General features: G+C 36.7%; 1 protein-coding gene across 2 annotated transcripts in view; it reads left to right on the forward strand.

Annotated features, from left to right (window-relative positions):
* Window positions 1-13,063, forward strand: part of IL31RA (interleukin 31 receptor A) — a 39,494-nt gene extending 26,431 nt beyond the window's left edge. For both annotated transcript variants that reach the window (XM_009485300.2, XM_075726562.1), the window contains exons 11-16: window positions 1,140-1,241; window positions 2,646-2,792; window positions 4,935-5,075; window positions 7,296-7,389; window positions 8,975-9,053; window positions 9,984-13,063. In XM_009485300.2, coding sequence (XP_009483575.2) covers window positions 1,140-1,241; window positions 2,646-2,792; window positions 4,935-5,075; window positions 7,296-7,389; window positions 8,975-9,053; window positions 9,984-10,580 — 1,160 coding nt within the window. In that variant the 3' untranslated portion in view covers window positions 10,581-13,063. The remainder of the gene's footprint in view (window positions 1-1,139; window positions 1,242-2,645; window positions 2,793-4,934; window positions 5,076-7,295; window positions 7,390-8,974; window positions 9,054-9,983) is intronic.
* The last annotated feature ends 253 nt before the right edge of the window (window positions 13,064-13,316 follow it).

Raw genomic sequence — 13,316 nt, forward strand, 5'->3', positions numbered from 1 at the left:
AAAAACCAAACAATGTGCAGAGTTCAAGAGATATGTGCAAAGGCAAAACTGTGAAAGTTGATGTCGATCTAAATATTGCATGCACATTGCCTTTAGCTAATGAAATGCATCTGCTTTTCTTTATACATTAGGATTTTTTTTTTTTACAAACACGGGAATAATGGTGAAAATGTTTAATATAATATATGTAATATATGTGATAAGTGAACTTTGGATTACTAGTCTGTGGTTCTCCATTAGTGAAATTAAATTTGTCAAATTTGAAAGTGGTTCTTGTTCATATAAGGATCTTTCTGAATCCTACATCAAGGAGAAAGAATTTCCAAAGTTTTCAGAAGACAAGTACCCTGCATTTTCTAAAGCGAAAAGGAACACTCAGTTTGTTAATGATGAATATAGCTAGCTTGCCCATGAAATTTGTGTTACTAGCTCAGACGACAGCGATTTAACTAGTGTTTCTGTGCTACAGTAAAACAAACAAAAATCTGTTGATTACTTGGCTGCTGGGTTGTTCAGAGTTCAAAACTTCATTTCCAGAAGCTTGAACTAGGTCTTGAAACATATAAAAGTCTACTGCAGAGATTTCACTTGTACAACTGTACTTTGGAGTCAAGCTGGTTAGAAGCAGATCTGCAGTTGGCATAACTGGAACATCAAAGAAGAGTTAAGAGCTGGGGCTCCATTGTGCCTTCTAAACTGTTTGATGCATGAGACAAAACACTCTTCTGTAGAGCAGTAAACCTAAAGATATGTGAAATTAAAAATATTCCTGGATGTATCATTTTTATACTAGTTATTTGAAAATAAAAACTTCTTCCAAAACCTTAAGCTGTTATGAGTAAGTGGCTTCCTATAGAGAAGCTGTATAAGGCTGAAGTATAATTACCCATTCAAAGTATTTCTCATGAAAAATGAGTCAGAAACAAAGTGCTCTCATGAATACTACTAAATAAAATTCATTGTGTTAAGGGCAGTAATGATCATTTGAGGCAATAAATAGATACTGTGCTTGCTAAAAAGTTGAAGAAAATAGAGGTCTGTAACAGTATATTTAGAACTTCACTGTGATTTATTGTACTGTCATTGTATTAATCTCACATAGAGAATTGTACGTAAATATTTCTTTTTTTCCTTTACAGAAAACTTTAAACAATTTATATGCTATAACGTCTCGGTGTATCCTCTCTATGGAAATGAAGTAGCAGCTCCATATTCCATACAAACTTATGTTCAAGAAAAAAGTATGTATTTTAAACTAATAATGTTGGGAAAGATGCATTGTAGTCTGCCTCTGAGGGTGTATTATCTTTGAGCAATTTGTTGTTGGCATTCCTGAAGGAGAGGTGTAGATGCTGGAAAAACCCCAGGATTCAGGCTTCCTGATTTCTGTTCATAGATCAGCTACTGAATTGTTCAGTAAAGAAAATTTGTATCTTGTGATAGAGGTACATTGCTGCTTGAATCCACTCATTTGTTGTAAAGTTTATATACTGTATACAAAACACTTGGAAAGAGTATAGAACATGAAATGGTTCTTTAAACTGGCTATCTCTTAAATGTTACAGCTCATTTAAATGTATAATTAGACTTGATTTTAATGCTTGACTGCATTTATCAGTCCTAATATGTGCAGAAATTCTACTCACAGAATAAAATGGGTGGTTTGAAAAGCTTGCTTGTTAAATTTTATAATGTAACAAAACATTTGCAGTCCTGCACATAAAAAAACCGGTAAAAATCCATGACATTTGCAACTGCATAGAAACTGTGGATGAAATAGTGTTGTGGGGGGCGGGCAGGAGGGAAGGAAGGTGTCTTTATTTGTAGAAGTTTAATGTGAATTCACTGATTTATACAGCCAGCTGTAAGAATGTAGTTTACTGGTAATTTTAAGATTTCAGGTGAAAATGTCAATTTTTGCATGTGCATATATAGGTCTATGTAAGTGTGCAGGCACACATAGTACAATGCACTACTAAACAGCTTTAATTACTAGGAGGAGGTAATAGAGTATTGTATGTTTAAGTAATAAATACTAGCACAATTAGAACTTTGTTTTGAGTGCTTTCCTGTTTATAGGGAGCTGTGACAGTAGTAAAGGTTGTCAGAGACTGGGAAGGAAGACATTTGTTTTAAAACTAAAACACAGAGAACTCCTGCTTCAAAGTTATGAGCAATGCACGTGAGGTGGTATTGTATAAGTAGAAAGACTTTGTTTAATGCAGTGGGCAAAGACTGGGGGTGCTGGAGACCCCAGCTGAATCTCAGCTCAGCCAGAGATATCCTACATACAACAGTGGCTTTGCACCTGAGTTCCCTGGGAGTGGATAAGGATGTTTTACGTCTTGGTCTCTCTCTGATGTTGTGAGGATAGAGCCTTTTAATGATCTTGAGCTATTTGGATGTAGTAACACTGAGAGCACATGCACATGCCAGAATAAATGAGGGGAAGTATTATTAGAAGAAACCACACATTAAAGAGGGTGAGAAAAGTTAAGGGCTATATCAGAGCACTAAGATGACATATTTACCTGTACATTTGTTTCCCATAATGTTACTGGTATGTGTGAAGTAACACAGATGGATAACATCGCAGTACTTAGACTATTTCACTACGTTTTCTGATTTATAATGCTTCTGTGTAGAGCCATCAGAAGGACCTGTGGCTGACACAGGCATTCCGGGGAAAAATGAAGTTACAATAAAATGGAAGGAGATTTCAAAGGATAAAAGAAATGGATTTATCAGTAAATATACAATATTTTATAAACCTGAAGATGGAAAAGAATTGAGTAAGTGTACATTAAACACCAATGCTTTCAACAGGGTTATGACAATCTGTTGTCTAAAGATAGCTATTTTCATAGTTATTAGCACACTTTGTTATTGTATGTTATAAACGTGTCTGAAAATACTGGTACTAAAATGTGGCTTACATAAAGCTTAAAAATTTTTTTTAGGTTTAATTGAAATGATGGGGTATTCTAGTGAGTAGTCCCTGCTTTAAGACTATACATGTATTCTTGCTCAATTTCTTTGTTCTGAACTTATTTTGTACAGCACTGGTTGCTCTCAATTAATCTTTTTTACTATTAGTATTGTACTACCCATGGTAGTACAGCCACGACTGTTGACCACATCGTCCTTTCTGCTTCTCAGATGCAAATCTGATGGATCTCCAGGTGATAAATTTAGTCAGTGTATGGCAGCACTATCGTTCCTCTTCCCTTTGCAGACCAGGATGGAAACTCATATATGAGAGGCTTTTTGCAGATTGCTCTCTGCTAACAGTAAAAAAAATAAGTTTGCAGGATTATGCCAAATTAGAGAATATTATTTGTCAGATACTTGCTGTTTTCCTCTTTTACATATGTATTAGTCTCTCTCCATCTTCAAATCTCTCTTCCATCATGACACACCTCTGAAGCCAATGGAAAATGTCATGACAAAAGTAGAGGAGCTAAAGTGGAGCTAAAATATATTGGAGAGTCATAGATCCTGTGCAAATTCATGAATTTGAACCTCATGAGGGTTCAGTGAATTTGTAAGTTCCATGCATGTCCTTGGAAGGATGCCTTACCCAAGGCTTCATCTTCTGGAACAGTATGGTGGAAATTTTCTGGTTAAAATGTTTTTACTCTAGAAATTCACTTTCCCCTCCTTGATTTAAGAGAAATTCAGTTTGTTTAATCTCAGGGTATATTGCAGCATATCTATTTCCTGAGTGTTTCTTGACTGAACTGAATGATGGCATGAGTTGACTTTGACTTTATGCAGCAGAAAATGTTTTAGTGACTTTAATTTCATAATATGAACATGCTTTTAATTCTGTTTGTATACACAGAATGTTATAATAGGACTATTGTGGTTTAACTCTGGTCAGCAACTAAGCACGACACAGGCACTTGCTCACCCTCCCTGCCGCAGTGAATCGGAAAATGAGTCCTGTTGTCTGACTCAATTCTTTCTGAATAAACACCACCACTTTTCCTGTCTTTTAATATATACACACAGATATCATTCCCTTAGTCTATGGGCCATCCTTCTAAAATGTCCGTTGAGTTCATTCAGTCCCTGACTTCGGGCTCCATCTGTCATAACAGTCCTTCACGGCAGGAGAGATGGTGTGCGGTGTTGGATTGTTGCATGCTGAAGCCAGTTCTGGTTCCATCACCACTGCACTTTACTCAGTTTCATCAAAGTTCATTCTTCATTAATCTGGGTGATTCTTACTGGAATACCATTGATACGGCATATAGCCACTACAGAATTGATGACGTAGAGCATTATATAGCAATTAACGAGTTTAAAAAAATCCAAAAGTGAAGCACATCATACTAATTCCAGTAATGGAGAAGGTATTGGAAATGATGAGTTCTGTTCAGAAAAGCACTTTGAAACTTGGAAAAAATTCCTGTTTATTTTGGCTTTCCTCTGACTTTATTGGGGTGATATCCCAGAGCTGATAGATTGCATCCTTTTGGATGATCAGTGTCTAACTGCATGTACTAGAAATGAAGTTAAATTTCACAGGCTGCAGAAACTATTTTAAGTTCTTAATTTCTGAGCCAACTATTTTAAGTTCTTAATTTCTGAGCCTAGGTTCCAGGAAATAAAGTTCTCGAAGCACTGTTTTCAATGATAAACTATAGGAGATCATAATCTGCCTCTTTAATATTACCAAAAAATGTCTATTTATTTTTAAAAGTAAATACATAATGGTTTATTTTTTTCCCTAAATTTTTAAGTAGAATTGATAAACGTTGTTTGGTAATTTCTTTTCTCTCTCAAAGGACTGATAACATTGCTTTGTGTTTCAAGTTGTCTTTAAAATCCTTTGTGATCTATCATTGTAAAGGATGCTAAATAAGTGTACAGTTCCCTGATATAACACTATTTTGTGTGTTTATTGACATACATCTTCTCCTAAAAAGATGAAACAGTGAACTCTGATGTTCTGCAATACAGACTGAAGTCCTTACAGGCTAATACGCAATATACTGTCTATATCATGGCAAGCAATGAAGCTGGTGGAACCAGTGGAGAGCCAAAAACCTTCAAGACTTTGAAATTCAGTAAGTAATATTCCAGATTAGTAGTTGTTATTTTAAAAACAGGTTTGGGAGTAAGAAATATAGGACATTTTTGTTTAGGCATTTGTTAATTTTTTTTTAAATTAGTGTTAAACAAAACAAGAAAGAGCTACCAACGTATCCTGAATTTAACTCAATTGCACTGATCATCTCACAGACTAAAACCTCAAGATTAGAAGTAAAAACCCAAAATCTTTATTTTGCTATCAATAAAGCTGTGTAATACTATGGATGTTTGTGGGAGCAAGAGTTTGTATGCTGCCAATTATAGGATGGGGTGCCTAACAGTTTATTAAAAAGCAGACATTTCCATCTGAGATACTAGATTTAGAATAGCTGTGCATTGCATTGCATCTCTTCTGAAAGACAAGCTTAACTAATAAATGAGTGCACAGGTTGTGGCCAGCATGTGGGGAAATACCTTCTATTTCTTACTATTTGTTTTAGCTAGATTTTACCAATGAGGTAAGTATGATGGCTGCAGGTCAGAAGTTCAGACACTTTCTCATTTCTACTTCTGGAAGAATGTTTTCAATACATACATAAATTGCCATGGTGGTGGCCAAACTGAAATATAAAAAAGTGCATGAGCTATCCTTAAACTTGTCATGGGACTCAAAGTGACCTTATTTTTTGCCTGCAAATTCATCTGCTAGTTTGCTATTCAAATGCAAGATAAGTTAGACCATGCTGAGGTCTTGTCTCTATAGCAAACACCAACCACAAGGTTCCCTTTGTTGCCTTTGTCTCTAATTCTTACCCATAAGCTTTCAACCTGCTCATGGCTATTCTTCAGAGACAGCTCTTCATGCTCTATCCATTTCTTGGTGTAGAGGGCAACTCCTGTGCCCCTCCTTCCTCACCTGTCCCTTCTGAACAGCCTGTAGCCATCGATAGCTGTGCTCCAGTCATGGGATTTGTCCCACCAAGTTTCAGTAACGCCAATGAAGTCGCAGCTTTGCAGCAGCACAGTGGCTTCCAGCTCCTCCTGTTTGTTGCCCATGCTGCATGCATTGGTATAGAGGCACTTCAGCTGGGCTGTCAGCCATGCCACCTTAGAGGAACACCTCTTAGAATCATAGAATCCTTCAGGTTGGAAAAGACCTTTAAGATCATCCAGCCCAACCATTAACCTAACATTACCAAGTCCACCACTAAGCCAGTTAAGGGTGGAGTAGCAATTTTGTTATTTCCTGGCTTGGTGGCTGATTGTTTTTAATGAAAGTGAAAACTAGGAATCATTAAGGTTGGAAAGGATCTCTAAGATCATCAGTCCAACCATCAACCCAACACTACCATGCCCACTAAACCATGTCCCAAAGTGCCACGCCCACCCGTTTTTTGGACACTTCCAGGGACGGTGACTCCACCACCTCTCTGGGCAGCCTGTTCCAATGCTTGACTACCCTTTCCATCAAGAAATTTTTCCTAATATCCAATCTAAACCTCCTCTGGCACAGCTTGAGCCCATTTCCTCTTGTCCTATCGCTAACTGTGTGGGAGAAGAGACCAACACTCACCTCATTACAACCTCCTTTCAGGTAGTTGTAGAGAGTGATAAGGTCTCCTCTTCTCCTCCTCAGCCTCCTCTTCTCCAGGCTAAACAATCTCAGTTCCCTGAGCCGCTCCTCATAAGACTTGTGCTCCAGACCCTTCACCAGCTTTGTTGTTCTTCTCTGGACACGCTCCAGCACCTCAATGTCTTTCTTGTATTGAGGGGCCCAAAGCAGTTTTAGGTGACTCTAAACCAACAGGTGCCCAGAGAGGTGGTAGACTCTTCATCCTAGGTGACTTTCAAAGGTTGGGTTGGTGTGACCCTAAGCAACCTGATTCTCATTTCAAAGTTGGACGAGGTGACCTACAGATGTCTCCTCCAATCTGAATTATGGTGTGATTCTGTTAAATAGAGGAAATCTTTAAAATGCAGTACCTCTGTTCCTGAGATGTTCTGAGAAGTCTCATCATGAGCTGCTTTTCTGGCTCACTAACTGTGACTCGTTGGATTCAAAATACTCATGTTTTGACATGTTGTAGAATGAGTACCATACACTATTCTGAGTAATTTTGGCTAGTGTTGACAGAGCTTTTTAGAATCATGCTAAGTAGGTGACTTGGATGTTGAAAATTAGCTGTCTTAAGGGAAAACATGAAGAAATAATAAACATCTGTGTTTTGTTTTTTTGTTCCCCCCTGCCCCCAAAGATAAAGAAGATATTATTTTCATTGCTCTACCCGTTGGATTAAGCATGTTGTTTCTGTTAGGCCTTTGGATAGCATGCATTTTGAAAAAACATGCGTGAGTACCTTTTCTACCTTCTAAAACTGAATGCAATCAGTTAATTTTAACTTGTAAAAGGCAAATTTTTATATATCTCTTAAATGCTTTTGTTGTGTTCCAAACCAATGTCAAATAAAGAAAATAAGCAATTGGAGTAACAAATAACTAAGCATACAGGTCATGTCGTAACTGCAGTTAACGTGCTATAGTCCAAAAAAAATTATGAATTTTAGAAAGTGCAGCAACTCAGAACAAAAGAAATAGGAAAAACAGATTTACATGTCACCTATATCAGTTTATGGAAAATACTACATGCCATTTGCAGTTCCATGGTCAATCAAGTGAAGGGAGCATACTTTAAGTCAGTTACTGAAAAGTTAATAATGCCAAAAATAAAGTTTCCCAGGCACTCTTAATATATCTGCTAGTACACCACTAAAACACATTTCACATAACCCCTATTGCTTGTCTTAGCTACATTAATATTACTTTTGTTAGTTTGCGACACTTCCCTTGAGCTGTAACAAAGTAATGAAGAAACTAGAAATTACATCATGTGAAAGCATTTGGATGCTTGATCCATCAGTATGGATCCATATCTATATGATTAATAATCGTGATTCATAATCCTTTTATCTGCCATCACAGATGTCCCATGCCAGATTTTAAATTGCTTCCTCAGAGCATGGGGATGCTATAACATCCCAAAGGTGACTGTGAGGATTTTTTTAAGGTTATAAAATGTGCTTTTCTTTAGCATGAAAAGTAACTAGGTGGTTTGGCTGAAGCTTAATAAGGAGGTTAAGCATCTTATCTATTTTGGGGTGTTCTAAGCTATAAGAACCAAGACTGTTGTCATGTGAAACATCAGGTAATAAGTATAGCTAAGTAGTAAGTATAACTTCCAACTCTTACATCTTCATCTGTGTTGTGTATTCTGAATTTTTACTACAGTAAGAAACTATGGTTTGATTCTGGAGAATACTCTGAGATGTAGTTGAGTGCTTATATTCTTGTGTAGATCAAGTTGCAGTGTGGAAAGTCAAGCTATGGCCCAGTTTTCATTCACTTACACATATACCCAGTATCAATGAGTGATTAATTTTGTTTCCTGTTTACTACTCCACTGGACAGTTATAAGCTGCAGCGTCAGCATCATTTATCTGCTGTTAACATAAGAACTCAGCATACCTCTAGTGTGGTGTAGTGCTAGGGACACTTTCCGAGAGCAAAGTTTACCTGAGGTGGCTTTTCACTGAAGAACCACACTGAACCATGATCACAACAGGTCTTGTATACAGCCCTATTTTGGTATGCTATTATTTGATCTACTATATAATAAAAAAAATTACTTTTGTGCATTACTAATTTTTCTACAATGTCTCTGTAACCCAAGATTTTTACTTGTTGAGATCTTTTGTAATAAAAATTAATGTGAGGAAAAAGAAATTTTAATGAAAAAGATTGCATTAATATAGGAAAGACTTCCTTTCTGAACATTTGATGTTTTAGCAGTATTTGGGCTTTCTGGAGATTTGTTAATTTTTATTTTTAATAATCTGTTTCTTTCATCATTTGACTAAAATTCCTTTCTTAATGATAGTTTTAAAAAGGTTTGCTGGCCTGATATACCCAATCCTGCGGAGAGCGTTGCAGTGGAATGGCCTCTTGATGCATCTATGGTAATAATTGCAATTTTATGTATTAAAGAAGGGATCAAATGGAAAGAAGAGAAGTCCTTCTCTGACAGTCATTTTAAGACTAAATAAAAAACCCCAAGTTTCTTTCTTCTGTTTAAGTGTTATAAAATGCTCTTAATTGTATTTCAAACTAATAGAAAAAATGCATCTTTATAAAGCATATTCATTTAAGTCATATAATAATGAGAAATAATGTTTTGAAGTTTTAAAGTGATTGGTGGACATGGTTTATTAAATAAAGTAAATTAAAGTTGCTCAGGTTACTGAGTCTACTGAGTCAGATTCCCGCATCTGGCTATATTCTCCCTTCTCCACAAAAAATGTAGTGCAGCATATAATAAGATTTGGTATATTATCGTACTAGCATTTCTGTCTTTTTTATTGTTGGCTATTTATTTCTTATTAAAGTTTTGATGTTTATTTGAATGAAGTGGAGTTGATCAGGTTTACATAGAAAGTGTAATCTGTGGAGAATGGGATTTAAACTTTTGTCTGAAAAATGGCTGGCTAGAGTGGAAAAGATGGAAACAGTCCGAGCATGATTCCAAGTCTTCATTGAAACTCCTTATTTTATTAAGCACAGAAAACCTAATATGAAAGTGTTTAACAAATTGTCGTGGTTTAGACCCAGCCAGCAATTAAGCACCACACAGCTGCTTGCTCTCTCCCCCATCCCATGGGGATTAACTCTATCCCAGCCAAAACCAGGACACAAATGGACAGAATAACATTGCCATTTTTAGTCCTCAGTCACATGTAACTGCATCCCAGCTGAAATCTACATGAGCTCTTTATTAATGTACTTTTAAAATTGAGAGTCAAGCAGAGCTCAAATGGCAATATTTTATATATTAAAAAAAATACATTCTCTATCTCTATATAACTTTCCAATTTACCTCTTTGTACTCACAGAATAATTCATTTTTGAAGGGAGTGACATCTGAGGCTAAAACCATAGACTTTGAAGACGTGTGTGTTTTGGAACATTGTTTTCCTGAAGAAAGTCAGGAAGGATCATTACTAATGCATTGTGAAAACGATGTTTCTGAATGTACTGATATTAATACAAAAGGCATGATTAATGAAGATAAAAGGATGCTGTATAATGAAGAAAATGAAGTTGCTAAATGTTTTGCGCCATCCATGCCTTATATAATTACTGATCAAGACATCAGAAGTCAAATGTGTTCAGCTTTGATACCAGCAAAGGAAATCCAATCCACAGAAATGCTGGAAAACGATTCATGTGAATCCCAACAGACTTCAATTAAAAATGAAGAAAATGCTAATGAAGTTTCAAAGCTGGGAGATTTCAGTCAAAAAGCACTGTTCAATCCATACCTTAAAAATTCTGTTAAAACAAGGGAATTTCTTATTTCTGAGAACATGCCAGAACACAGTAAGAATGAACCCCAAAGTCAGTCAACCGTCTTACCCCCTTTTCAGCAAAATGTCTCAGGACAATCCTATGTAACGCTGGACATGTTTGGGCTGGCCACAGCTCATTAGTGTGAGAAAACTTTCCTTTGTAAAGTACCCATGTGAGATACATCTTGGCACTGCTGCTCATATGTATTTGTATGTTCTAATCTGGCTGATCTCAGTTAATTTGGATGAAAACACCCCCTTTCTTTGAACAGCTATGAAGTAATTTTTTGCACTGTGTTTATATCCATCAGGGTTCACTTTCAGGGTGGGGTGGTGGGTTTTTTTGTTTGTTTTTGGTTTTTTACCAGATCGATGTGCCAGTTAGTGAGGCAAAGGAAGTAGCTTTTCTTATTTCTTCTTAGTTCTCCCATATCACTCTGCTAAAACAAGCTGATCTTTACTGCGGGAGCGTCCAGCAGTGCAAGAAGCTCACCAATTTCCCCTCAGACAACCAGTTCCCATGGCTGAGCTCTGCTGGGGAAACGTGGACTGACTTAAACAGACCCAGGATCTGCTGAATACTTCCTTAAGTTACATGGAGTAGAACTACTTTCCTGTTCTTATTTCCCTCAATTGTTTTACATCTGGTTTTATGTGTAGTGTTCCTCCTGTTTTGCAAATACTTGGTAGATTTCAGTAATTGTCTTTTTTGCATCCTGACTCTTGAATCAGTGGTCTGGCTCATAGTTTCTCTGTCTTTGAGAGGATATTTGTTATGTATATGCTATTGACTTATCTGCATTTTGGAAAAGGTAGGGTTATGCTGGCTTTGTTGCTTCCTTCCTTTTCTCTTGTGTTTTTAATCATCCTCTGCATTTTGTGCTGGTTTTGTCTCTCCTGTTTTTTTGCTGCTTTTTAAAATTCTTTTTACTGCAGGGTATCTTCTTATTTTCTTGTTCCTTTGCCTCTATTTCTCCAAGTTTAAAACTGTGTTTCCCAGTTGAGGTTTTGATGTCTTGAACTGAAAAAAAAATTCAACTAACATTCCATCTTATGTTGGAATAAGCTCTGAGTTAATATTTAGGAAATTGTTTTTCTGGGAGGTATTGAAAAAACACCGTCTACAAAATATACCCAGATATCCTCTGGTAGCCGATTTAGGATTAGGATTTCTACATGAAGGCTGTTAACTTTTGTCGTTTGTTTTATGATTTTGATAAGTTGTAAAACTATTTGTAGTTTCCATTTTATACAGCAGCAATTAAGCAGAAAACTCTCCATCACACTAATTTTTTTCAGCAGGAAAGAGGCTATTGCTGTAAAATTCTTACTGAAATACTTAATCTGTTAAATGACAGGTTAAAAAGAGGAGATGGAGAGTCAACTCTAAGTAAAATGTGTTAAAAGGGGGTGTTCAGTAACACGTGTAGCATATAGTCATTTTAAGACTTTAAGCTATTTTCACATTATTTAAAGGCTTGACATCATCAGTTTTGTTTGCACATAATTACAGACTTCTTTAGGAGTGATAAAGATGCAGGAGTCATGGGGATAGAAAAAGGAGAGACAAATCTGAGCAGGAACAGAAAGCCTTTCCTTTCTGCACAGGAAGAGGAGTGGGAGAATAGAAAATATATTGGCCAGCATGAATGAGAAGGCTGAGCCTTACCCTGGATGTATTGGCTGTTACTTACGTTGTGTTGGGAAGACAGTTCGCATTGCATAGTGTTGGGGAAGGTAGGGTAAAGTTTGTATTTAGGCTTTTCATCTATAGTTTGGAAGCTGCTTTTACTTACAGCAATGTTTGTTCAGTTTCCAAGGAAGAATGACTATACAATTTCTGCAGATGTTCCTTGTACAGCAACACTGATTTCCATCCCCCTCCAAGTTTGTTGGATCACTTTCCCAACCACAGTGCTATAAGCCAAAAATGTATGTATGTTTGTTCTTAGAAGCCCTTGCTTACTTAGATAAGTTACACTCTGAAATGAGCATGGGACACAGCTTTGGTTGGATCGATGCTCCTGCTGCTTCACTCACTTCCAGGCTTCTCAGTCACAGCTACATTGCCATTCCCTAGGGTTCAGAAGTCACTGACTCAGTCACACCAGTTTTTTTTTCCCTTAAGGCTCAGTATTAGTTTTAATATCCCAAGATTTAAAATTAAACAGATACAGACATATTCTGGGGCTTGTGTAGGAATTGTTTAGCAGCCATTTGAAAGCTGCATACTCCGAGTTGCATGATTGAGTCAGGTAAAAAATAAAAATAATGCAACCTTTAAGGGATCATTAGAAAGGGGAGGTCTGGTAGGGTATCTGTATAACATCTCTTAGCTTCTGAAGGGCAAGTAATAACCTGCTTTTCCATCCCATTTTATTTCCTTCTGTATTGCTATTCTGCTTTTCTCTCCTCACTTCTCATTTCCTTGACCATTATTTTCTCTGAAAGAGAGTAATGCAATAAGTGGGCTCAGTACATCTCAGAATTTAGGGCTGCTTTTTGCCCATACTTTGGAACACCAGCTTCTTGGAATTGGTTTGTTTTGCATTCAGAGTTGTACTCTTTCTGACCTTGTGGAATTTGTCTTTCAAACTAATGCTGTGAACCATGAAAAAAATAAAACTGAGAGCACATGGAAAAGTTTTTATCAATTTATACTAAATACACCATTTAGACATTTTAGATTTTCATATTCATTTAGAAATGTGAGCCTGTTTTGAGAGGGATCCACAAATAGCTTGGGTATTTGGGCAGTTTTTCCACTTCTATAATGTCACGTGGAAATGGCGGGTTGGACATTACAATGCTTTAACATTTACGGTACTTTTTTTTTATAGAACAGCTGCTGTCATTATTCCTAGAGAGTGGTTTTCC

This window comes from Pelecanus crispus, chromosome Z, assembly GCF_030463565.1.
Source record: "Pelecanus crispus isolate bPelCri1 chromosome Z, bPelCri1.pri, whole genome shotgun sequence".
In the NCBI taxonomy this organism is placed as follows: Eukaryota; Metazoa; Chordata; class Aves; order Pelecaniformes; family Pelecanidae; genus Pelecanus; species Pelecanus crispus.